This window comes from Micromys minutus (genome assembly GCF_963924665.1).
Source record: "Micromys minutus genome assembly, chromosome: 6".
NCBI classification, from domain to species: domain Eukaryota; kingdom Metazoa; phylum Chordata; class Mammalia; order Rodentia; family Muridae; genus Micromys; species Micromys minutus.
Window position 1 is genome coordinate 75,289,142 of NC_137975.1, and position 26,402 is coordinate 75,315,543.

Sequence of the window (26,402 nt, forward strand, 5' to 3'; positions counted from 1 at the left end):
AGCATTTGTTCACCTCAGGACTGCTATTGTACAAAGACAGGATGCCGACTGCTCGTGAAGACACACGTAGGTCTGTGAGGCTGGCATAGGATGAGCGGCTGAGGAGCCATGTGAGCAGGAGTCCCAAGTGTGGGAAGTCCTGCTGGAGAGGACAGACGTCTGGAGAGGCTTGGGAAGTGCTTGGCCGACTCACAGTGAAGCTGCCCTCTGGTGGCCAACAGTCCTCACTGACAGACAACCCTGATGGGAGTTCAGGAAGCTTCTAGAAACAGCAGTTATTAAGCTTGTGGAAGGAGTCTCTAAAGAACACACTTGGCTTTTACTTACAATTTTATGTATTTTCAAAAAAATTAGACATTGTCAAGAACACTGACTAAGGGTAGCGGCGATCAAGGTCATCTGAAAGTTCTTTTCTGTTAACCTTCCTAATGAGTCAGCATTCACACCCCTCACTTTCCCGGTTCAAAACTGAGACAGGGTATTTAAGCTCAGTGGCTTTTCCCTGAGACCTGGGGAAGCCTCAAGACAGGCTTCCTTCCTGGGACACATGAGCCTTGGCAGCCTGGAGACTTGCACAAGGAATCCTGCGCTTCTTACGCCAGCTGGTGAGCCTCAGCAGGACACTCACCGAGGCGCGTCACTGGACAGTGGGGAAGACAGGGCAGTGAGACACGGCTTAGTCTTCTGCTGACAGCTTAGATAAAAGGATTACAATGCAGATAAGACCTCTGACATCACTGTACAATGACCAGGGACCCAGACAGTGGCTGTCTATACAGAACTTATGGTTCTTGAGAGGGCTCCTGAGATGGTTAGACCAGGTAAGCAGCCAGGAAGGCTAACTCTAGGGGAGGAGCATGGTTTGACCAGGAGATAGGAAGGAGACAGAATATAGCCAAAGTAAAAGCACATTTAATAAATTAGTAAGTACATAAATAAGGGAAGAAGAAATTACCAATTGAAAAGATTTTCTCTTGTGTTGACTGTCACTGCGTTCTTAGGAGGTGCCAGCAAGGGCCCCACCTGGAATCCTGACACATGGTTGGGGCACAATTGGGATTGTTAATGTTAAAATGCAACCAACAGGATAAATGCTGTAGCCTGCTGTCTAAAGTGCTGGCAGCCAGCATGATCAGCTACACTTCACTTACAACAGAGATCCACAATAACTTCTAGTAATTTCTAAAAATCACATTAACTGTTGTGAAGATTTGCCATTACTAAAGTGTTTCACAAGCTGCAGCAGATTTTGGAGAGAATTCTGAAAATGAGCCTGAAAACATCTTAGGCGGCAGGATGCGCTGTGAAGGCGGCCCGTGCAGGGCCTCGGCACTCCAGATGTGGTCACATGCACCGCAGTGAGGTTCGGGGGTCAACTTGCAGGGCAGTGGTTTTGGATCTTAACAGATCTGAGAAAGGAGCATCTAGACAAAGGGAGAGGCACGGCTGTGGCTGTGGGGTGTGGCCAGCCTTGCTTTTCTGTGTACTTCGGAGCACAGTATGATGTCCGCCTCATGGCCAGAATGTCACTAGTGTTGTCTGTATTGTGTCCTCCACAGAACCAAGTGGTTGTTGCTGCTGGAAGGAGTTCTTGGGGAGCCCGGCTCTCTGGGGCACTTCATGTCTACAGCCTCGGCTCAGATTGAAGACGTCACTCTCCTGTTCAGCCTCTCTCAACTTGAGCCAAGTCATCTCCAGGATGGACAAAGTAGTCCGTCAGTGGAGCTATGATGAAACCTGATAGAGGTGGGGCTCCAGGGACAGCCAGGCGACCTGGAGATATGGTCAGCCGTGTGTGGACACCATTTGATAGGGAGCAGTGGACTGTGGTCAAGTCTTCTCTAGTGAATCCTCTTTATGCTTGGGACTTTTTCAACCCACCTCCTTTCTGTGGGACTGCCTGTCTCTCTTGCCTAGAAAGGGTGTAGTTAGCTCTTAACACTCTCCATATAATTGCTCCTATACAAATCCTTGTTAATGGTGGCTGGTCCTATTTGGATCTTGAATGTACCCCAAATCTCCTATGCTGAAAGCTTAAAGAAGCTAGGAACTCCGGAGCGAGCCTTTGTTGGATGAAGTTATGCTATTGGGGTGTCTCAGGACCCCAAGTCTTCCTTGCCTCTCTGCTACCGTAGGCTGCCATGAAAATCTCTCCTCTGTCACAACACACTGCTTCTTTCCCAGCCCCAAAGCAGGCCAAGCACCCTGGAGCTGACATGGCTGAAAACTGTGAGCCAAAATAAATGTTTCCTCTTTTTAAGCTGCTTATCTTAGGTATTTTGTCATGCGGGGCCTGGGGAAGGGGCCCACACTGGTCCCTCCTCACCGGGGATGTCTGTGCTCACATTTTATACAATGGAGGGTGACTCCAGAAACTAAGGTTTGATGAGCGGTCTCACAGAGTGGCTGCTAGTTCCATCAACAGAGCAGAAAGCAGTGGTGTGGTCTGAGCCAGGGTGACCACAAAGGACCAAAAAGGGACTCAGTGGGAAGTGGGCTTTGGCTTCACTTGTTCTTGGGCTATTATTTAGGGTAGCTTCTGTGTGCCAGCCCCACAGTGTGGCTTCAGAAGAACTGTGCCAGCACATTTATCTGCAAACAGTGGCTAGCTGGTTCTATGTCAGCAGAGGGACATAGCATTCCTTCTGACCCTAGGAGTAATATCAAACAGTGGGGGAAATGGTCCCTCTGCAGAGAAAATGAGGAAGACCCCATGGAGAATCAACTCCACTGCAATGGCTCACAAGGGAACAGAAAGAGGGACAGGACAGACACAAAGACCTCGGAAGACACAGCCTCTCTGCCCAATGTCACATAGATTGACATGCTCCAGACTAGCTGCTGTGAGTGTGCACAGCAGCCCCTAAGGCACAGCAGGAAAGAGAGGGACATTAGTTTAATTAGTGAGTGGTTCAACCTATATAAAGAGGCAGGGAGCAGAAGGGTTACTGTTTTGGTACAGGGATAGCAAATCAGCAACTGTAAATGGCAAGGCGAATCCCAGGGCCTCCTGCATAGCAGGCAGGGGCTCCCCCAACCCTGCTGATGCTCTAGCCACAAATGCCAGTGATTGTGCTCTGCAAAGGATGGACGAGAGCCTGTCTAAACATGGCCACAGCTGGCCACAGGATTTGTCTTTTGCTCAGTGTCTGAGCATAGCATATAACAGGCACCAGGTAAAGAAACCTTAAAGCCTACAGAAATCCAAGCATATCTTCAGGCTGACAGGATACTTAATATATTGACTCCTCTGTGAGAAAGTAAATGATACACCCACTTCTGAAGGTCAACCTAAATACAGAAAAGCTCGATACAGAGAAAATATCAGCGTCTGCACATTCTCCTCAGCAGGTGGACTAACACCTCCCTCTAAGCACTAACTGGTTCTAAGTATCAGCCCCACAATGCTTACGTGACTCAGATGGAACTAGGCTAAAACACTTCTAATACACTTGGTGATTTTTACCTTAAGACACCAACAAACATTTACATATTGCTTTTCCATCTTTATTCATTTTCAAGGCTTTAAGATGGGACTTGCTTTATGCCTTACTGTCTCAGACTACAAGTTAGAATGACAGCTCTGGAATAAAGCTTAGGTCTCTAGACCCCGTTCCAATCCTTCCGTTAGGTAACTACTGTGGTTATCACACTAAAGTGCACACGCAGCTTCACTGCGGCCATTCCAAGAGACAAAGCTGAGCGCAGCTCCTGGATCCCAGCACACAGCAGCCTGTCAGTGTGAGCGGTTTAGCCTACTCCAGTCTGTGGTCAGGAATCACTTGACAGGATGACCTCTGCTCTGCCCACAATGGCTCAGAGGCTCTGAACGTACAGACACAAAGTACCACACCTCTTTGCTCACACTCGAAGTGTGACTGCTTGCTCAATCATAAAACTCAGTATTTGATATTTTATATTTCCTTTAAGGAGCAGTTTCACTCAAAAGCCCTACCAGACCTAACATCTTTAAAAATTTTACCAACTGCCAGTTCTGTTTTTTTTTTTTTTTTAATCTGAGGTGAAGGAATTACAATTTGTCCCTCTGAGGGACATGACTAATCAAGACATTTACTTTTTAAGCTGATAAACTAACATGAGGGGACACTAGGCCAGCTCAGCTGCCCTAGCTCAGCTTCTCACAGCCCCACAGGAGGGGGGCTCACTTGTAAGCTGTTTTCTACTGGAGTCACAGTTTTTACTTCCATCACTAAAGTGCCCAGTGATCCTTGTGGGTCACTCCTAGGGTAGTCAGACACCCAGTGTGTGGGGTGGGTACACTTCACTATTCCTACACCGTGGGCTAAGAGTCGGTCTGGCCTTACTACAATCTTACGCGTGCACTACTTTGGGAAGCACACTCTTTGGTTATTGTAATGTTCTAGCACACAACTGTATGAAGCCTCCTGAACACACAGGGAGGCCGAATGGTTATTAGAATGATGGCTTTCAGACTTACAGGTATCGGCAATTTGAGTCTTCACCGTGCAGTCAGAGCTGACCCCAGCTCTGTGTATGCTGGGTGAGCGAGCGCCCTACAGTGAGCAGCGCTCCAGCCCCTTCATCTGGTGCTGAGACTGGGCCTTATGTAATCTAGCGTCCAGTCCTACGTCACTCTACACCTTCACCAGCCTAGAACGGACTCCGTAGCCCAGGCTGGCCTCAAACTCTTCGTAATCTTCCTGCTGGAGCCTCTCAAGGACTGGCGGACAGCGGACGGACCGACCATGCTGTGCCTTGCCACTTATTTTAAATGAGAGCTTCTGACTGGGAAGATAGCGCTTCCATAGTTCTTGTTCGACAAACCCATCTGTTAACTTTTGAGAGGTGGGCAAACACATCAGCTGGCTGCATCCGTTTCCTCTGGGGAGGGAGTAGCACAATGATTTCTTAAATCAGGCAATGACCAAAGCATCTATACAACAAAAGAGAATAAACAAACACTCTCTTTAAACTTAACTTCCCATGGTTCTATTAACAACTAATAAAATATAGTAACAATCTAGATTAATTGTAATCCAAATATGCTGACATTAAAGTATACCTCCTTTTTATTCATCTTATATATAAAAGAGAGCAAATACCTGGAAGTAAAGCTGTCAAGGACTGACATTCCAGAGTTTGCTGCAAGGCTAACATCCATGAGCTTTCCTCCCTGAGTGAGAGATGACGGGAAGCGAGGCCCGTCAGCTCAGGAACCCCGGGCTCTGCTGAGTGCCTCGGTCCGTCAGCACAAAGCTGCACTCTGCAGATACTGACTCTAGGTAAGTCTGTCTCACAATAAATTAATCTATACTTTAAAAAGCCCATAAAAATAGTATTCAAAGTTGGTAGGACATAGGATTTTGGCCTTTTACAAAGAAAGCACTATCTCAAAGAGTTCTGAAGATGTGATCAAGTTTAGTATCGTAAATGCCACAGTATTTTTAGTCATTCATAATTTGAACACCAGTTATCTTTTTCCCCCAGAAAGTGACAATAGCTTCAGAAGTATAAACTCTGTTTTCCAGGCTGCTGTTAACGGCTTGCCAGGATAGTCCTGCTTGTTCCAAGTCCTTCCGGCCTGAGGCTGTTTTTCACGTCCATCCTTCTCTCTGCCACAAAGGTCTTTTTAGGTAAGGAGGCCATCTAAAATAAAGCAGGAAAGGAATTTCAGTTTGTGTCTTTCTTACAAGGGAGGGCTCTGCAGGCCAGCGCCCGTGCACTTCCTCCAGCAGTGCTGACTCCACATACAGGGAGGAAGGAGGAGAAGCTCCCACACTCAGGAGAGCACTATAGCATAGCGTGGCAGTGTTTCAGAAGAGCCACGGGAAAGCACTTCAGAGTGACAAGCATCTGTCTCAATATATGACTCCTGCCAGTGTCCTACAGAAGCCAAATCTTTCCCAACCGGTTCACTGTGTTGGACACTGCTAAGCATCACTAACTGTTCACATCATGTGAGGCACACAGTGCGGACTGGATTTACAGAAGGGAAAGTCAGGGGGAACTTGCACAGGGTTACAAAGCCCGTGACCACTGAAACCTAGGCTGCCTGACTAGGTCCAGGACTGCAGAGAACCAACCCAGCAGTGTTGCTGTGAGCCCCGAGTGCATACCATAGGGGGCAAAGGAGCTTCCAGCTGTCTTCCTAGGAATGAAAGCAACCTTCTCCAGATGAGGCCACTTCCCATAAACATAATTCCTGTAACCAGCCAAAACACACGATGATCCTGAAAGAAATAGTTTATTCCAGTTACGAAAGGTCAGGCTCCTCCCAGACAAACTCCTGCCATTGGAAGCACTCTCCAAAGAAAGCAGTTAGGATCAAGGCCTGCGGGGAAGCCCAAAGACTACGTCCAGGACAGGGCTACTCCTCAGCCTCCTCACTGGGTTCTTCTGCAGCTAGGACTGTGCGGAATGTAACTACAGGAAAATGGTGGAAAGGCAAGGCTTGGCTTTGCAGCCCAGGCTGGCCCTGAATTCCTGGGCTCCAGGGTCCTGGTGCCATACCCTACCAAAGAGTTGGGCCTGCAGGGAGGAATCAGAAAGAAATTCATCCTTTGGTTGAAATCATCTTGTTTTCTACATCTGCAACCTAAGTTTCCTATTCTCATCTACAAAGCAGGGGAAATATGTCTATTTTATAGAGTTGTGATAACTGAATCAAACAAGCCCTATATATGTGAGCTCCCAGGTACAGAGTCAGTCACACAGAACTAAAGTAAGATCCCTTATTACCACTGCCTCAGTGTGGCTGTGTCAGTCAGCTTCTCAGTGTACTTACATGTTCTAGGAAATAAAGCACAGAGGCCAACAGTAACTGCCTGACTTCTAAGTGAGTTACAGCCTATGTTCAATGACACCTTCACTGTCAGCTTGACTAGATTTGGAAGTCGAATTCTGGGAGGGTATTTCCAGAGCAGGAGAGTCGCCTATTTCCTGACTGAGGACCACGTGATCAGAAGCCTCCTGCTCTGCTACCTTGTCTTCCCTGCAATGACAGACTCTAACTCCTTTCAACCGTGAGCCAAATGAACCTTTTGCTCCTTATGTTGCTTTGCCAGGTATTTTGTCATAGTAATGAGAAAGGGAACAAATAGAGTTCAAAAATCTGACCATTTAAACATCATAAAATAAAATCCTGTGAGTTATTTAAAGAGATGCATTCTTACCTCTTCAAGGGAAGATTCCAAATTCATGCCAAAAGCAACTCCCATTAATCCAAAGAGTGAAAGGGAGAAGGTTCCCATGGTCAGCTGGAGATTTAACCTCATCATCACATTTCGATGGCTGGAGAGAAAACAACCCACTCAGACCAGCACACACCCAAATCCAGCAAAACCAAGTAAAGGCCCAAGGGGTCACTCTTCACTTTCAAGAGAACTCCTATGATGGCTAGTACTGTAACTTGACAAGGGTTGGAGTCACCATAGAAACAAACCTCCTAACTGAGGTGGGAAGAGCCACCGTTACCACAGGTGGCACCAGGTGGCTGGGGACCTGGGCAGCATGCAAAGGAAAGTGACCTGAGCTGGCTCCTGAGCAGGACACATGGCCAGTTACTTCAGGTTTCCCTCAAACTGTGAGTCTAAATAAACCACGTATTCCTTCAGTGCTTTAGCCAGGCCACAGTCACTAATAAAGCCATTATGGAGAGTCACAGGCGTGACGGTGTGACTTCTTCCAAACAACACTTTTAAGCCATGCTCCGTTCCTCACCGCAGTGCTCACCACCTCCACAGGGCATCCTTACCTGTCGAGATTGATGAAGATGATGCTCTGTGAGTCGTCAATCAGGGCCCGCAGCTCCCGAGCCTCATTGGAGAGGTCCTCCGCCAGGCGGTAGTAGTTCTCCAGCAGCAGCTCCATCTCCTCCGCGTGGTCAATCCCACTGCTGCTCTGCTCACTTCAGTTCAGTGCACAGTCAACAAAACCCATGGTGCAGCGCGTACCGAGCCCACCCCAGCCTGCAGGGGAGCTAGCCTCGTCTCAGCTGACGTGCTGTGGCCCACTCGTGAGAAGCTCTGACCACTGATTCTAAGCATGATGCACTCAGCCCTACTTAGCTGAGTTCAAATCACTGTGCCCCGCCCTCAATCCAAAAGACTCATGTAAACACACGTCATTAGTGACTGGAAAACACAGATGTGAATTCCGATAAGAAAGTTAAACCTAGGCCACTGTGGAGCACAAGAAAACCCAGATTAAGTGAAAAGAACATTTCCTGGGGCTGAAGCATGGCCCAGTGGTTAGGGTTACGTTCTTCCAGAGGACCTGGGTTGATTTCTAGCACCCACATGGTGGTTCACAACCATCTGTAACTCCAACTCTCTGAGATCCGACGCCCACTTCTGGCCTCTGTCGGCATGAAGTATACAAGTGGTATGTAGACATACATGTCGGCAAAACCCCTACACAAACTGAAACAAGCATCTCCCTTTGAATACAATCAAGCACAGCAGTAGCTGATTTCGTCCTCCCTGGATGAGTGAACAGAGACCGAACTGCTGCGTCTTTCCCTGAACGCATCCTCTCACCAGTGTCTAGTTCTAGTCCAGACACCATGTGATGTGGTCTGAGGCTAGGATGCACTATAAGGCATCACCTTTCCTGAGGACAGATTAACTATACTGAGCTGTGGTGCCTCTTCTATGGCATGTTTGTATGAATTAAATGTTGGGAAGAGAGGGCGGTATGTTTTGTCTTGAGAGAATTAAAAACAGACAATGAACTTGTACTGTTTGTGGTATGGGTGAGTGATGTGGGAGTCAGAGGCCGGAGTGTGTTGGCGCCCTCTCCACTCTCCCGTGGACTGCAGGGATCCGGTTCAGCTCAGCATGCTTGCCCCACGCTTGCCCAAGCATTTCCACCTGCTGAGCCACCTCGCCGCCCCTTTCCTCACCTCTTAGCTAACGAAGAGCATGTGCACTCACAGCTGTGCTGCCGTCTAATAAGACTTTCTCTACAGGCTTTGGCCCATCTCCAGTGACTTGTAAATGGATCACCTAGTTATAGACCAGACAGCGAGTTTCATACTCTGTGTTTGGACCTGCTTTCAGCAGTTTCTAAAACACAAATGATTTCTAGGTTCACAAATCAGAAAAAGTGTGTATGTAAGCTATATGTTTATAACAGACAAGGCGTACGGACGCCAATCCCCACTGCCTGGCTCATCCCTTTCTCCTCACCACAACTGCTGCCCTTTGCTTCTTAGGGAACTTATTTCATTGTGCATCTGTTGCTTAGTGACTGATTCCCCAGGGAAAGCTGCGCTATATGCACTGTGCACTCAATGCAGCCTCCCTGAGCTGTGACATGTGCAAGACACAGTGTCTGTAGATGAAAAGCAGCTGTTCTCTATCTAGAAAACACAGGCTCACCTGAAGGAAGAAACAACACAAAGCTCCACTTACAAGACACGTGGGTCACTCCACTTGGTTAGACAGAGTTCTTCCAGCATCTCCTCCTCATCCAAGAGCTCCAAAATTGATTCTTTGAAAATTTTAATGTCTGTTTCTAACTCAGAGAGACTGTAAGAACAGTGACAGCATAGATCAGTAGCATAAACATGCATCATTCCACTGTAAGTGTACAGGGCAACTTATAAGTGACCCAGTTATCAGTGTACACTGGTAAACCTTTCACTGATAATAAATTAACCATTCCCAAACCCAAACAGATTAGTAAAATTATCCGGTGATCCAACTCTATATATGACTTTGGTAGCTTTCAAGATTATATATTCTAGAGACTTAGGCTAAGGTAAAACGTGGGCATTTACACTTAGCTAAGGACTCTCTGATGAATCAGGTCAGAGGATGGCTGAAGAGGTGCACCAAGGAGGTTACAGGACGTAGGTTACAGGTAAGAAAAAAGAGGCCAGAGAAGTCAAAGGAATCTACGATGCACAAGTCAGAAGGAAGTCACAACGAGGTTCGTAATCTTGCTTGTTAGATACATGTAGGAAGGGGATGGACAGAGCATTCAGTTTTTATATGTAGCTCTGAAGGGTGAATCAAAGGCCTCGTTCTTGACAGGTAAAGACTCTTTCAGATTACTTATACCTCTGACCTTACCCCTTTTGAGAGAGGGCATCACTCTGTAGCCTAGGCTAGCTTCCAGCTCCTGCTTTAGACTGCTAAGTGCTGGGATTACATGTGAGGTACCATCCTAGCTTTGCACATTCTTTTAAACACTTATATTTATGTGTCTGTGTACCTATACCATGTGTCCTATTGTATGCCTACTAAGGACGGAGTGTTGGCTTCTTGAAGCTGGAGTTACAGGTAAGCCACCAGATATGGGTGCTGGGAATGGAACTCAGGTCTTCTGTAAGAGCATCATATTAGCCACTGAACCATCTCTCCAGCCTGGAGCTTAGATTACTCTTAACTGATAGAAGTACTCCAACACTGGATCAACAACACAAGTAACAATGCCGTGTAAACTTTTAACGAGAATGGAGGCTTAAGGCTGAGCAGCTCAGATCACCTGCTGTTCTTGCAGAGGACCCAAGTTTGGTTCCTAGCACTCATATGATGGCTCATAATCATCTGTAATTCAACTCCGGTGGGTCTGATATCTTCTGAACTTCTCAGGCACCAGACGCACACATGGTGCACATCTAACTATATACAGGCAAAACAACCATACACATAAAATGATGAATATTAATTTTAGTTTTAAACTAGGGCCAGTAAGAAGGGTCAAAAAGGTCAAGGTGCCTATTGGAAAACCTGATGACTTATGTTCAGTGGGATTTACATGGTAGAAGGAGGGAATCAATTCCAACAACATTTCCTGACTTCCACACATATCCACATATTCTCCCTGCCCCCAATAAAATTTTAATTAAAAAATATATTATTAGCCACAGACCTTAGCTGTTAAATTTCAGTGACATTGGGAAGTACAATTCTCAAAGTATATTTATTTAAACTATGACACACACTAATAAGGCAAAATTTAAATCCTTGGATGAGTTATGATTTTAGAAAATGAACACGGACCTTAGAGTGGGGGATAAGTGAGTGAACCTGGATTTAGATCAATGAATGTGCTAACAAACTAAAGATAGCATCAACGACAGAAATGGGGTTGCAGATGCACCGTAAGCAATGTTTTGTGCAGTATCTTTCTGAACAACATTAGATTGTGTGTTCCTTTTAGTTCAATCTCCCACCTATACCACTTAAAAAATAAACACATTTTCATATAAGAACTGAATCCCAGGACTGAGGGGTCTAAGGCAGGAGACGGCAGCAAGTCTAAGCTTCCTTGGGGTCAAGGTCAGACTAGGATGTGGAATAAAGTAGGTTTTATCCTCCCTAGATTCCCCTCCCTCAAAAGAAAACAGTGTGGAGACGCTGGCACCCTGAGCACAGCGTGGAACACGGTTACACACAAGAGCCACACGGGCTTCACATATGGATTCCGGTAAGCCATCTGTCTGTCCACGAGAGAAGCTGAAGGTACCTGTCTCTAACTCCAGCTTGCCAAGCCACCCGGATTTACCTTTTGCCATTTTGGAGGAGGACATGCAGTTTGCTTCTGTCGACAGAGGAGTGCTTGGGGTCCACTAATGCATCCAGGGTCTCAAGGATCAGTGGCTGCAGGATGCTTAGTTTCCCTTGAAGGGTGTTGATCTAGATAACAACATGGCCTTTCATAAGAATTAAAACAACCTTTTTAGAACTTAGGATCAGTGAAGCCTCTGATTAAACACAGACATTTGTACTGGCCAAAACACATGACAGCATTTCAGAACACAGCCCTGCAGGAGCACCTCTCTACAGATGAATCAAAAACCACGTCTCCTGGGTTAGAAGAGCAATATGTAATGCTGTCACTGGCTTTGGGTTAATTCCCACAATAGTCTTCCTCTATAGACAGCTGCTATGAAAGGACTAGGGAATGATTTGTTAAAACAAAAATCTGATATCCTGGGGACTAGAGATACCTCAGGGGTTAAAAGCACTTCTTGCTCTTCCTGAAGACCCAAATTTGGTTCCAACAGCTTGTGCCTGGCAGCTCCCAACTGTGTGTAACTCCAACTCCAGGAGATCCAATACCCCTGGCCTCCACTGGTACCCACACACACACAATAAATGTAAAATAAATCTGAAATCCCATGTCAAGGCATGCATTTCACATTGGTTACAGCTACGTTCAAAATTGCTATGGACCATGGCCTTTCAACAACTGAAACTTGGGTTGGAGATGTGGGTCAGGTGGCAGAGAGCTGGCCTAGCATGCGTGAAGTCCTGGGTCAGACTCACAGCACTGAATAAACTGGATATACTGTCATGTGCCTCTAATTCCAGGCCTTGGAAGGGGGAGAAAAAAATGAAGTTTCACTTGGACTTTAAAAAGACACATTAAATCACTGTAGAGTCCAATGTATGCTTTTCTTAACGTAACATAAGCATGGCTGATCATCCACAGGAATGACAGGATATGGTGAAGACCAAATACCTCCACACTGACTGGCAAATGACAGAAGACTGACTGAATTGAGTAGTGGAATTTGGACTATGAATGCGACTACATGCTGTTTTAACTCAGAAACACAACTCATCTTCTGACTTGGAGCTGCAGCTTAGAATCAGGGTTTACATCAGCTTACTACAGACTCTTTTATTCTGTACTAACATGATCTAGGTCTAGGTTCAGAAGACCCAGAGTGGGAAATTAAGGTAGACTTAAACTCCTTAATCCTTAAGGAAATTAAGGATTGTTTCACTATCCTAAAGGGCAAAGGCTGGACTTCGTGTAGCTGGGAGGCTAGGATCCTACGTCAGGTCTTGTGAGGCCTCCTGCTCCTAAGTGTCATGGTCCAGGTGGGTTGAGGGGGCTCCCTTTTATTTGAATGGATCCCATGAAGAGGTGGCTGGCTTGATACTGTAGTGCATTTCAGAAAATCTTCTGGGAACCCCATGTCACAGGCCAGAACTTTTATATGAGACGGCTGAGCTCTCTGTTCTCCCCAGAGCTGACATCTGCTCCACACTACGACGTCCTGGTTCAGCCCAGCATGTCATGCATCAGCTGCACTGTGCTGTTGCTCCTGTGACCCCAGCAGAGAGGGAACCATCTCTTCCCTCATTAGAGCTAAGCAAGTAACAGAGAGGGGTACCAGCTTCACTCAGTCTCTCCAGAGCATTTAGGAATTCAGTGACTGCTGATGTATGGGGCAGGGTCATTAGAAGAACTGTGGTTCCTATCAGTCTAGGTACCAAACAAGAGGCAGCTCCTTGAGCTACTTAAACAGAGGACCATGTGGCCAATGTTCATGTGTGAGTACTTGTATTATACAGTTTAATTTGAAGAATGAAGCAGAAGGTGCTTAGAGTTCGACATACATTCTAACTTAAGGTCTCTTGAATTCCCATGATATGGTTCCTGAAAGGGCAGACAGCTGTGGTGCTATACACTGTAAGCCCAGCACTAGAGAAGATGAAGCAGATGGACCACCTTAGTTCAAGGGTGGCCTGGTATATACAGTGGGATCCCAATCCAACAAACAAAAAAGTGTATAACAGGGAGCAATCAGAAATGTTTTCTCAGTTTCCTCTTAAGAGTGTTTAGTTCTACTGGCTTGGGTCATAAAGTTGGAAAATAAAGTTCTATGTCCTTGGAGGAGCCTTACTAATATGGCTGGGGAAATTGGCTTTGAAATTATCAATACTAACTTGCCTTTGAAGGGACTCTGGCCATACTCTGGCAAGCAAATCTTGGGCAAGCCTTGTCCTTCTCTTCCATTCCCTCTGCCTTGCATCTAAAACTGTTAGATGACAATCCTAAAGCTAGCCACCAAGGCCTTTCCATTATTTGGCCACTACTAAGGTCCAGCTATCAAGGTACTGAAGTCCAGCAGGCAAAAGACCTGTTTGGCTCACCTAATTAGCATGCCCAATTAAAATTAAATACCTCATCCTAACACGGGGTTTCCCCCTTTATCTTGATAAACTACTGCCATTTTCCTATGGGCCACACCTGTCTCCTCTCTATCCAGAGGCAGTCCTTTGTCCTCCTCCCTCTTCCTTGCCTCTATCTTTCATCATTGTCTCTGATTCCCTGTCTTCTGAACCTCTGGGGCAAATATATCTCCTCTGTGCTGAGAATTTGGTCTTGGGGTTCTGAGCTGACACTTTTCCTAACAGTCTCCACACTCCAGTCATTAGAAACTAAACCAAGCTCCAGACAAGACATCAGATCAGGCTTACCCAGTACTGCAGGAGTGCTTCAATAGCTCTGAACTCAAACGGTAATGGGTACGTGACAAGCTGACCTTCCCCAGACAGCTGGGATGGCAGTTCCCGGAACAGCCAGTGCTCCAAGTTCAAATTCCGATAATCTAATATCAGAAGACACTCTGGAGTTATCACAGCCTTCAAATACTGGAAAAGCAAGAGAAAAAATGTATACACACACATACACACATTCAGAGATTCAAGTTATCAGGCAAGAGAAAGAATGCATGTGCATACACACATTCACAGAGATGCAACTTATCAGGCTGGAGGAAAGATAAATTTACAAAACTGACTTCATTTTACTAATTTTGGACTAATTTTTTTTAACACTTTAAAATACCGCCTCAATCAACTATCACAGAATGCTGGAAGTGGGTAACAGAATTTCATTTTCTTTCATTTCTAAAGGCTAAGGATGTCTAAGATCAAGGCTGCATCAGCGTTTGCTTTCTGTTAAGGCTTCAAGTCTTGTCTTGCAGAGGCTGTATGCTCCTCGTTACCCCAGCAGCCTCCGTGAGTTCCTGCTCAGTACTCCAATGGAGAGGAAATGCTCCTTCAGTAACAGCTGAGCTCACCAGGGTGGACAAGTACTTTCTCTCTGGAAGCCAGCTGAGTGGAGAATAGACCCGCCATCTGGACCAGGGCCTCCCCACCTACACTTTGTCTCCATCATCTTTCCCGTCCAAAGGGAGGTAAGGGAAACTTTTATAAAGGAAGAAAATTCAAATGTCTGTACCTCGGTAATTCTAAGGTGTACTGAAAACCTGGGATTACACAGGTGTGGCACAGATGTATCCCCACAATCCCAGCAGCTGGGACGTAGAAGAAAACAGATGTTCAAGGTCATGCTCAGCTACAGGCCAAGTTCATAGCCAGCCTGGCATTCATGAAACCATCTAAAAAATTCTAACTCCAAAGCAAAACATCTGCCAGGACACCCACGAGAAACTAGGGAACGAGTGAAAGATAAAGTTCCCTAAAACAATCCCGCAGGAGGCTCGAGGGAGGCCAGCGCGTGCACGCCCACACGTGGGAGCCGAGGCATGAAGACTGCTATGTGAAGAGGACAGACTGCAGACCCTCGCTGCCCCTGTGGCCTAGTGAGCTCTAACTCAACACAACTTTCCTTCCCACTTCTGGATTTTACCGGCCCAAATGTCACAGGCCTGTTTGCTCCTCCTGTGGACACCCTCCCTCTCTCTGACCCCTCCTACCCAGTCCTACTGTGGACACTCTCCCTCTCTCTGACCCCTCCTACCCAGCCCTACTATGGACACTCTCCCTCTCTCTGACCCCTCCTACCCAGCTCCTACCAACAGCTGCCCCCCCCCCCCCCAGCTCGGCTCACCTGCCTGTTTTCCTGGGCCCCAACTCAAAAGGCATAATAAACTCTTTCTCCAAGCTAGCCTTAATCATTTTATTTTACATGTGTTTTGTTTGAGTGTACCTACATGTACCACCTGTGTGCTTGGTGCCTGTGAAGTCAGAAGAGGGTGTCAGATTCCCTGGAACTTGAATTTTGGAGGGTCGTTAACCACTCTATGGGTGCTGGAGATCAAACCTTGTCCTAGGCAGGAGCGACAAGTGCTCTAATCACTGAGCCATTTCTCGATGTCCACATTCCCCACCTTCTGACATCTGCTCTGCTGTTTTCTCCTCCCAGTTCTTGAAAAAAAAAAGTCAAATTTTGGTAGACTTTTAGCATTGATTTACTTTAACTGTAGTAGTTTGGCCCAAATGGACATGGTTCCTTTTGAAAATAGCACCAATTTATTGAGTTAATTTGAAATTACAGACAAGCCTCAGTGCTTCAAACTACAGCAGCATGAAATGAGAAAATTCTAACCAGGTGTGAACAGACAGGGTCACATATAAGGGACGGCTTGGTGGTTAAGAGAAGTGGCCGTTCTTCTAGGAGACACAGGTTTGATTTCCAGCACCCACATGGTGGCCCACATGTGGGTTTCTGATGCCCTCTATTGGCCTCTGAGGGTCCTTTATGTAGTGCACAGAAAAAGGGAAAAGACCTTTACATATAAAAAGAAAGTTACAATAAATTTTTAAAAAACTTAAAAAAAAGATGTGGGGGGAGAAAAGATTTGATAGTCTGTAACTGCTTTATTTATGACACAAATATTTGCACACCACAGGGCTCATCACCACTGACTGCGTCTCATTTATTTCAGGACCACATGTTCTCACAGGTCCAGTCAACTGAGGTCCATGTTAACTGAATCACTAAAGAAATTCAGTACACTCAGTGTCTTCGGAGTGGGCAAGTGTGTTGAATTTTAGAAAGCATTAGAGACAAATGTAAACCAAGGTTTTAAGATGTAACAGACATTTCTAGTGTCCATGAAAAAGCAGATGCTTCTTGGTACTAAGTCTATAATGTAACTGTCCCTACCAGGGCACAGACGGAACCTGTCAGCTGCTGGGCAGCCTGCTCCTGTGACTCCAGCACGGGGGAGGCAGAGGCGGTATGATCAGGGATCAGCCTCATCCCCAGCTACATAACAAGCTTTGGCCACACAACATCTTTATGAATAAATATCAAGCTCCTGTAATTTCAGAAAGTACAGATGAAATTCAAAGGCCAGTGAAGACCACAGGCAGAATTCTGCCAACACAAAAGAGAGCAACATTATGCCGGCTGAAAATAACACAATCCATGCAAAACAAGTTTCCCCTTACAATGCATTCAGTAACAAAAACCCACTTCCTTCCAAAGCTTGTCCATCCATCCGTCTGTCTGTCTCTTGTCTCTTGAAACAGGGTTTTTTTTTAATATAGCCCCAGTAGTCCTGGAACTTGCTATGTAGACCAAGCTGGCCTAGAACTCAGAGACCCGCGCCTCTGTGTGGGGGGATTGAAGGCATGCACAGTACCCCAGCTTTGCAGTTGCTTGTAGCCCAGCAGTGAGCACTGGTGAGCACAGCAGTGCGTCCTTACCTCCATCCTTATGATGATCCTGTTGTTTCTGGTCGTGATGCTCATCACGTGCTGAAACCTCAAGTCTCTGGCCTGGAGTGCTAACTCATGGTATAATTCAGTTTTCTTCCTCTCTGTAAGAGAACAGAATGTGTGAAACTAATTACCCAAGGAGCACGGGCCCCTACAGTGTCCCCAGCCTCACCAGTGCAGTTTCTATCACCATCACACACTGGCTTAAGAGAGACTTTAACACCCAGTCTAACCTTCAAGCAGATTCATGCGAACTCAAGTTACAAAAACCACAACTAAGTATGAGAGGAACCTACAGCAGCAATTTTTACCCCTGGACATAGTCTCCTTCTCTGACAGGATGTCACACATCCCAGGCTAGCCTTGAACTCCTTAAAAATCCTTAAAAACGGAATGACCTCCAATTCAGTTATTGCTGGAGACTGAATCTAGGTATCCCTGTGTTTTTGGCAAGCCTCTATCAACTGAGCTACATCTCTAGCCCACAGTCATTTTTTCCTTTAACACAAACTTTATTAATTAGTTTTAAAGATTTATATATGTAGGTCTGTGTGTGTGTTTGCCTATCCATATAGCCGTGTGTTACACACTGGTGCCTATGGAGACCAGAATGCTACACTGGATCCCCTAGAATTAACGTTACTGATGGTTGTGAGCTGCTATGTGGGTGCTAAGAATTGATCCTGGGTTCTTCTCAAGAGCAACAAGTGCTTTTAATGGCTGAGACATTTCTCTACCCTCTACATTTTCTGTTTTTTACTATAGCTTCACATTCAGGGATTTTAATCTGTGAATAAAATGAATTTGGTAATTTGTTATTGGACAAATAAAAACTAAGAAAAGTCAATATCCACAGCAGATCCTCCTATCTGAAAACTAAATTTGTTAGCTAAGAATACAGTAGACAAGAGAAACTTGTGATAGGCTGGGGACAGTAGTATGTTTATTTTTGTCAAACCATACCTCTAACAGGGCTGTAAGCAGAAAAGCTTAGGAAAGAGGCTCTGGGAGAAACACAAGGACATAGCAAGGATGGACATGACCACAGGCCACAGTAAAGTAATACCTAGCTCTGTTTTTAGAGGCAGACTGCCACCCAGTACCCCACACTGCCATCTGTCTACTGCAGTGATGGGGGTGGGGGTGGGCACAATCCTACTGTATGTGAGTACACTGTAGCTGCCTTCAAACACACCAGAAGAGGACATCTGATCCCTTTACAGATGGTTGTGAGCCACCATGTGGTTCCTGGGAATTGAACGCAGAACCTCTAGGAAGAGCAGTCAGTGCTCCTAACCGCTGAGCCATCTGTCCACTCCCCCTCAGTCCTACTGTAAGCTTGTTTCAGAATGAACAGGACTCGGAGGGAAGACATTCGGGTTCCACGGTCAGCTCTACTCCAAGCACTCTGGAAGTATCCTGGGAGTCCAAGTGGCTCCCACCAGAAGGAAGTAATACAGGAGAAGTGCACAGAGGGGTTGATTGTCCCGTGAGCACCGATGAACAAACGCTGAGGAGAAACCTCCTTCAACACAGCAGCAATCACAGACAACACTGTACTAACGCTACAATTTGCAATTTCCAATACTCACCAAAAGAGGTAACGTTTCCTTCTTTGTCAAACTTTGTCTAAAGGTAGAACATAAAAACAAGTATTAATTTAATCTCATTATTAGTGTATTTATATGCTGAGAAATAGTCTTAAAATACTGAAATGCAATTATAAATCATAGCTGCAAAAGTCAGAAGAAAAATCCCCAATTTTGATTTTCTTGCTAATATAAAGTTGATAGACTGACTTTGCTTTAGAGATCAACTCATGGAGAACGAGTCTTGTCTCTAGGCAACCTTGCTTTGGGTACCGATGGCCTTCTGCAGGTGGCACTGGGCTGGACATGATCATGGCCGTGCTCACTGTGGAGGCCCTGGAGACACAGGGACCATAAGCCATGGGCCTCACATGCTCTTCTGCAAATCCATCTGCACCTGAGTCATCAGCAGGCAGGGAAGGACCTGACAAAGATCCCTGGCTGGGGATGCCACTCAGTGGACACATGATGGTGCTGCGTGTGGCTGTCTCACCAATGTAAATGTCAGCACACAGCAGGCGGCAGCAGCTCCTGCTCAGGAGAGGAACACTTCTGTGTGCTACTGCAGTCATGGGTGCAGTGTCAAGTGTGAACACACAGGCTGTTCTGCTTCTAAACACAACCCGAGCCTGGGTCTTGGGGACAGACAGACTCTAGGTGACAGCTTTGGAAACAATTTAAGCTATGATAGCAGAATCGCACACTTCAGCTTCTCCTGAGAAAGTCTCACCAACAGGACAGAAGCAGCAGGAAACACCCAGGTCAACAGTTTTCTTTCTTTTCTTTTTCTCTTTGAGACAGGGTTTCTCCTTGTGTAGCCCTGGCTGTCCTAGAACTTAACTCCCTTTATAGACCAGGGTAGCCTTGAACTCACAGGAATCCACCTGCCTCAGCCTAGTGAGTGCCGGGATTAAGTGCACCACCATGCTCCCTTGTATCTGTGTAATACAGACTGGCTTGCCTTTGACTGATTTCTGAAATAACATACCCATGGCAGAAAATAAGAAAATTTGTAAAACTACCTAAATCACATGATTTGACTAATTTTTAGAGAAAACTATGCCAATAATAACTTACAAGGTGTCTCCCAGTGTTCCTGTACATCATACTTCTACCAAAACATATTAAGTGTTTTTACATTTTGACATCTATGCACTTAGTGAGATCCTCTTCTGAAAGACACCATACATTTAAAATGGTTACTTCGTAGTCACCTCACTTTCACAACTCATTCTTTCCAGTAGAATCAGCTGATTGTTAGTGGTCTTGGAAGAAAATTATTTTGCTTACAAAGAATTTTCTTTCAGTCATCGTCTGACTTTGCATCCTTTTGGGGAAGAGGGGTAATGACTGTGGCCCAGGCTGAACTCACACTCACCACTTCTGTCTTGGCTTCCTGACTAGCCGGGAATCAGTGGCCTTGATTCTATTGTGGAACTGAACAATTCCAGAAAACCGACTAAGACTAAGGACTTTCTAGTAATTCTGCAGAACTGGCAAGGTGCCTCGGGTCTGTAATCCCAGCATTTGGGAGGCCAAAGCAAGAAGACTGTCCTCAGTTTGAGGCTACCTTGGACTAACAGTTTTAGCTCAGCCTGGTCAAGAGACTGACTCAAAAAAGCAAAACAATCCCCCCTCACCCCCCCAAAAAAAACCCCAAAATAAACAAGCAAATCTGAATGTCTCAGTTTACACTGTCCATAAAGAAAAGTTCTAGCCAGGTGACGCTGGCTCACACCTTTAGTCCCAGCACTCAGGAGGCAAAAGCAGGCCCATCTCTGTGTTCCAGGCAAGCCTGGTCTACACAGAGAAAGAAAAGGAAAAAAGAAAAACCAACAAAAGTTCTTTAGCTGGGCATGGCTATACCTTCAATCCCAGCACTTGAGAAGAAGCAGAGGCAGGAGGATTCCAGGTGCTCTAGGTCAGGCAATGAGGCTTACACAGTAAAACCACGTCTTAAAGTTCTCAAGGAGGCTAATATTAACTAAACCCAGATTATCCATAAAAAATGATACATGCTGGATGCTCACTGTATCTGAGGTACCATTTTCAGTAAAAAGTAGGTGATTTAACTTTTTCATTTTTACGAATGTGTCTCTGTGGGTTTATATATGGTCTGGGGCACAGAAGATGTCAGACCCCTAGAGCTGTGGCTAATATTGGTTGTGAGCTACCAGATGTCACAATAACTTGTGTCTAAGTTCTCCCACGGAAAGAGAGCACACTTAGATTTAAACTTAGGAAGTCTGGCGCAGACTTAAAACTTTTTTGGAAACCATAAAAGCTTACAAAATGAACTGCGAAAGCAATTTCCAATTTTACTTAGGTTATTTATGGCTAACATTTTGTCAGCAAGGGCCTAATTTCATAAATGTACACACAGACCACAGGAGATGTGTCATTAATTCACTCAAGTTACCCCTGAATCATTTTACAGAGCTTTAGAGATCACAGCCACGCTTCCCAGCATGCACTCACACACTGCCCTCAGCTGTTTCCGGCATCTTCCAAGCCTCCCAATGGCTTCTGAGATATTCTAAGCAGACTCACACAGACCCTGAAGGGGCTGGGGATGTGGCTGGTAGAATGCTTGCCTGCCACACAAAAAGCCCTGGGCTCAGTCACCGGGGCTGCACTAAAGCACAGTCCAGTGACGCACACAACTTGAGTGAGCAGAGCCGGGAGGACAAGTTCAAGACCACCCTAGACCATACAGCAAGTCTGACGTTCGGCTGTTACAAGAGACCTGTTCTCCCTGCAAACTCCCCCCCCACCCCCCCCAAAAAAAAGAAAGTTTGGCTGCTGGTAAAAGCCCTTACCATGTACTACAGAACCTTAATTTTATTGAAAAGGAGAAAACGTTGGAGCCGTCATTTGAACAGCCTGTTCTGTATAGCAACAGCCCCAGTCATTAGCAAAGCTCCTGGACCCACCTCAGGCACTTGGGTCACCGGCTAATACAGCACAGAGACCTTCTCCCCCAGTCTAACCCCGAGAGCTGGCAAGTTCTTGGGCGCAGTGTACTCACCACAGCAAACACCTGGGCCACGCTGGCTAAAGTCGCTTGAGAGGCATCAGAGGTTCTAAACCGGAGCACATCACCTGCGGACACACGAGAGGATGAATGTCCCCTGCTAACCCACTTCCCTGGAAGGTCAGCTGAGACTCTCACAGTGCACGGAGCCTTCAGAGCGCAGTGTGTTTTGAGATTTCTTTTTCCTGCTGCAAAAGGAAAGCGCTTGTTCTGCTAGTCCAGCTACTCAATCATTCCAGCCTTCCTCCTGCCCGCCACTTCTGTGCACCAAACCCACACAACTCGCCAATGGAGGTCTGTTCTTTCTCTGTGCTTAGAAAGGTCAGTAGGAGCTGGGCAGTCAGTGCCTGTGTAAAATGCACAAGGCCCTGGGCTCTGTCCTAAGCACTGTACAAAAGTAATAAAATACACTCACTTTTGTTTATTGGGTGTGTTTGAGTACCGTGGAAGTCAGAGGTCTATTCCCACCCCCCACCCCCGTGTAAGCTAGGGACTGAACAAGTGTCACAATTTGAGTTCCTGTGTCTTTCAGACCACTTGGTTCCCAGGTATTATCAAGGGAGGAAAAAAAAAAAAAGCATGTAACAAAAAGGCCAGCTGTGGGGAAGGTGGTGTTGACTGACAGCAGCTCATTATGGGAGACATGTAATTAAAAAGGGGGCGGGGATCCAAACCACTCCAGTCAGAACGGTTCTGAGCAATCACACTCGTAGAAACACTGTCTTCAGGTTTCACATTGACTGGGTGCCAAAGCATCAGCAAAGGCTCCCGTCTTCACCCGGTATTTTTGTTCCCTTGGCTGTCTGCTTTGCAGTTTAAGAGCAGCCTTCATCAAGGGTTAATGCTCACCACAGGCTTCAGATCCAACCTTACTTAGTTCTAGGAATTCCCTACCTCATTCCATGGCAACTATGTAATTGTATAAATGTGTCCAGAAGAGAGATTAATATAATAAACACAATTAATAACACCCCAATCATGCTAATCGTAGCTCTTGCCACCCAGCATCGACTTTGCTCTGGGCTCTACAAGAGAGTTCGAAGCCAGCCTGGGCTAGAGACCACGACTTAGACAAATGAAAGCCCCGCCTTACAAAATTCTCTGACAAGAAACCAGAAGGGGGCATAAGGAGGTAAAAGGGCCAGTAGTATGAGGGGTTTCAGGAAAAAGTATGTACAAAAGTACCGCTATAAAACCCATTACTTTGGGCTGAGCAGATGGCTCGGCCAGCAAAATGCACGCCGCCAAGCCTTGAGTTAGGACAACCGACTGGAGCAAGCTGTCATCTTCCCTCCACATACAAACTCGAGGAAAGACACCTACGTGCTAATTTTAAAACAGTAACTAAACAAACAAAAGTGGCCAACGAGGCGGCTGACGCTTCTAACCGCTTCATTCACAGTGCTGGCCTGAGAACGAAGGGCAGGGTGTCCCGTGGGGCCCCGCGGGACGCGCGTACCTGCAGCACCGGCTGTGCGCGGTGCCTTCCGGCTCCCGGAGAGCAGAGGGGTGGCGCGGCCGCAGCAGGCAGCGAGGCTCAGGCGCACGGCCGCGGTCCACAGGGCCCTCCGGGACTGCGCGGTGCGGGGCAGCAGCAGCCCGGGCAGGCATCGCAGGCATTCCATGGCGCGCGGGCAACCGGGAAGCCGCAGCGAGACGCCGGCCCCGCATGCCGGAACTCCGGTAGCCGAGAGCACCGCGCCAGCCGCGCACCGCGCCTGCGCAAGCCGTCCTGCGCCTGCGCGCTGCTGTCCACGCATGCTCAGGCGTGGTGTCCGGTGACCGACGACCGGCTTTGCGTCCTTAACGGAGCTAGGACTGGCAAGTGTGAAGGTAGACTGACTGACCAGAGTAGCCCAGGTCCGGAAGTGTCCATTATTTCGAGGAGCTGCGAATTGCTACCTTCTGGAAAGGTCCCCTATGTATATATGTGTGTACAAATATGCAGTTTGGAGACGGGGAAGGTACCACTATTCGTAAATCAAATAAGTTTTACTTAAGCTTAATGTGTTAAAATTCACTTAGAAGGGACAGTGCGTTAGGCTTTTGCTATAGAACAAGGAAAAACCAAAGCGAGCGGCGTGCTGGCGCATGCCTGTAATCCCTCGAGAATTCAAGGTCATTCTTAGCTGGAGTGTAAGGTCCAGCCCGCACTACCCGAGGCCAGTCTCTACACACCTCACCCCGTTCCCTAAAAAATAAATAAACGTGTCAATAGATTTGTTGTCTACAACACGGTATTAAAGACAGACACGAGTTTCAGAATTCTCTTCATTAATATGTGAACAAGAAGCTATGGGGACGTTGGGCCATTTATCTTGCTGGGCATCAAGGACCGAGTAGAATAATGGGACTCAGTGGACAAAAGGAAGGGTTCCAGAAGAATGAGAACCATTAAGGGATAGCGAGCAAAGAAATAAAGAGGGGCAAGTTAATAATCCGATTTGTGTTTATTTAATTTTTAAAGCAGTGTTAGGACATTGAACAGAATACCTTGTACTCGTCAGGTAAGTGTCTGCCCAGCACTTGGGAGGTAGAGCAGGAACTCAACGTCATTCTCCACTGGCTGTTTGGTGATTTGGATCTAGCCCTAGCGCAAGTTTACCAACCAACAAACAAAAAGCAAATAGGCATGTCGTGGAGAAGCATGCCTTTAATCCCAGCTCTTGGGAGGCAAAGACATGAGAATCTCTGTGAGTTCAAGGCCAGCCTGGTCTACAGAGCCAGTTCCAGGCCAACCAGGACTATGCTGAGTCAGGCTGCCCAAAAGAGAGTCACATTTAAGTACTGTTACAGGAGCTTGTTTTGAAGCCTTTGTAGAGAAAGCAGGAGCACCAGAGTTCAAAGCTTTTCACTATGTCAGAGGACAAAGCTTCCATGTCAAATAAAATTAGCATTTTACCTGCCACATTAAGTATTGCCCAGGGTTCTTTCATCTTTCCTTTGAGGGTCCTCCACCGGGAAGAGCAGCCGTCATTGAAACTGAAGGCTCCTTTGAAAGGGTTCGATATTCTCCTATACAGAGTTTCCCTCTTTCCAGAGGTGGACAACCTCTAGCTTCTTGGGACCCATCAAGGCAGCTGTGTTCTGTTCTTTCACTGGTTTCTGTGGGAGTGGAAGCTGTTTGGCCCTTTTAGCATGCTCATCTGCCTGGGGCTCTGTTGTGTGTAATAAAAAGTAATTTAGTAACAATTATAAAGATTTCTACCAAATGGGATTATGGGTATACAATCAATTCTCGCTATTTCCTCCCAGTTAAATTTTGACCATTTAAAAATCCCCCAGAAAGACAACCTTGGAATAACCACCTCCAGCCCCCAAGCTCAGGGAACTGGGACGATGACTCTTCATAACTTCTTCCTGCTGAATATGGGCGTTGAGATATCTTTGAAACCGGGGAGAAGGGTAGGTAGGGAAAACGAGGAAGTTGGTTGGCCCTAGGAAGGTCACACCAACGATTGTTGTAGTCTCTGATGTCCCTGTCCTGACTGGGTCCAACTGAAAGTCCCTGACATCAGGAGTTCGAGCCGGTCAGTTCGGCATGTCTGACAATGAATCTCACGAAGGCTGTACACTCTGCAATATACTAGTCTCAAAACAAAATTTAAGTATCATCAAGACATCTGTATGAATTGTATTAGTTTGTGTAGGGTGTTCAGACTAGTGAGAATGAGATTCTGTTCTTCCTTTGAGCATGTGAAAGTCAGTCTTTTAAAAATATCCCTTTAAAGTAAATAAATCACACTTCTATTAATACCTGCTTATAAGGAGGCAGCTTGTCAAACCAGGATTTGACAAAAAACCCAAATTATGCTCTCTGCCTGGAGTCATTGTATTTTTTTTCCTTTTTGCATTAGTTTTGAACTGAAGTCAAAAATTTCCCACATTACTCTGATAAAATCTGTATTTTTATGTATTTTGAAAAGCAAATAAACCAAACTTTAAATTTTTGTCTTATGATTATCTGTTTGTAGGAAGCAGGCAGCTTTTACTCCCTGGCTTTCTGCCTCAGAGCAGCCACCTTGTGTGTGTGTGTGTGTGTGTGTAGCAGGGGACCCCAGAGCCTGTGAACCAGGTCTGCCCCATGTTTCTTTAAGATACCCCCTGCGCCCCCCCCCGCCCCCCTCTCCACGAGCTTGAGCCACCATGTGACTCCTCCCTACTCGATAAGAACTAAATCTCCAACTCCCAGGCTAAGCATCTTACATCGCTAGTGGATTCTTGTCTACCACATTGGATCATCATCTGTTGAGTGTAAGAATCTATGCGAATGTTGCTCTGTTCCGGTAACACGGTCTCCCCTCACCATCGGGAGCTGCAAGCTGCGGTCTTCCCCGTTCTGCTTGCTTGCCTTCGAACTGTGTCTTCCCAGCCATCTGCCTTCGTGGTTAGCTGTCACAAATCCCTGTAACCCAGAAAAACCAAAACTCTAGGGGCTGGTAATTAATCAGTCAGATTTATATCAGTACATTCTTAACACCCCCCCCCCCCCAATGCCCACACAAAAAACTCAAAACTCCGTTGCTGTAAACATAAGCTGTACTCCTAGATGTGGCAAATTGCCTGTGTTATTCTATA

General features: G+C 46.3%; 2 protein-coding genes across 4 annotated transcripts in view; one reads left to right on the forward strand and one right to left on the reverse strand.

Moving 5' to 3' along the window:
• The window catches only part of GPLD1 (glycosylphosphatidylinositol specific phospholipase D1), a gene marked incomplete at its 5' end in the record, with an annotated part of 42,558 nt that extends 40,292 nt beyond the window's left edge, over positions 1 to 2,266 (forward strand). For both annotated transcript variants that reach the window (XM_080917654.1, XM_080917655.1), the window contains one exon: positions 1,560 to 2,266. In XM_080917654.1, the coding sequence (XP_080773780.1) occupies positions 1,560 to 1,646 (87 nt within the window). In that variant the 3' untranslated portion in view covers positions 1,647 to 2,266. The remainder of the gene's footprint in view (positions 1 to 1,559) is intronic.
• On the reverse strand, positions 1,651 to 23,528 carry MRS2 (magnesium transporter MRS2). Of its 2 annotated transcripts, XR_013975048.1 has the most exons (12): positions 23,284 to 23,528; positions 21,819 to 21,892; positions 18,794 to 18,830; positions 17,190 to 17,302; positions 14,208 to 14,381; positions 11,497 to 11,627; positions 9,396 to 9,512; positions 7,736 to 7,888; positions 7,155 to 7,272; positions 6,099 to 6,212; positions 5,085 to 5,628; positions 1,651 to 4,915 (listed from the first exon to the last, which is right to left on the reverse strand). XR_013975048.1 is itself a non-coding variant. In XM_080917656.1 (11 exons), exons 1-11 carry the CDS (start codon positions 23,447 to 23,449, stop codon positions 5,518 to 5,520), a joined length of 1,308 nt encoding a protein of 435 aa, XP_080773782.1. In that variant the 5' UTR covers positions 23,450 to 23,528; the 3' UTR covers positions 1,651 to 5,517. The 2 variants fall into 2 exon arrangements, 1 of the variants encoding a protein (XP_080773782.1); XM_080917656.1 differs by having other exon boundaries at positions 1,651 to 5,628.
• Between the last annotated feature and the right edge of the window lie 2,874 nt (positions 23,529 to 26,402).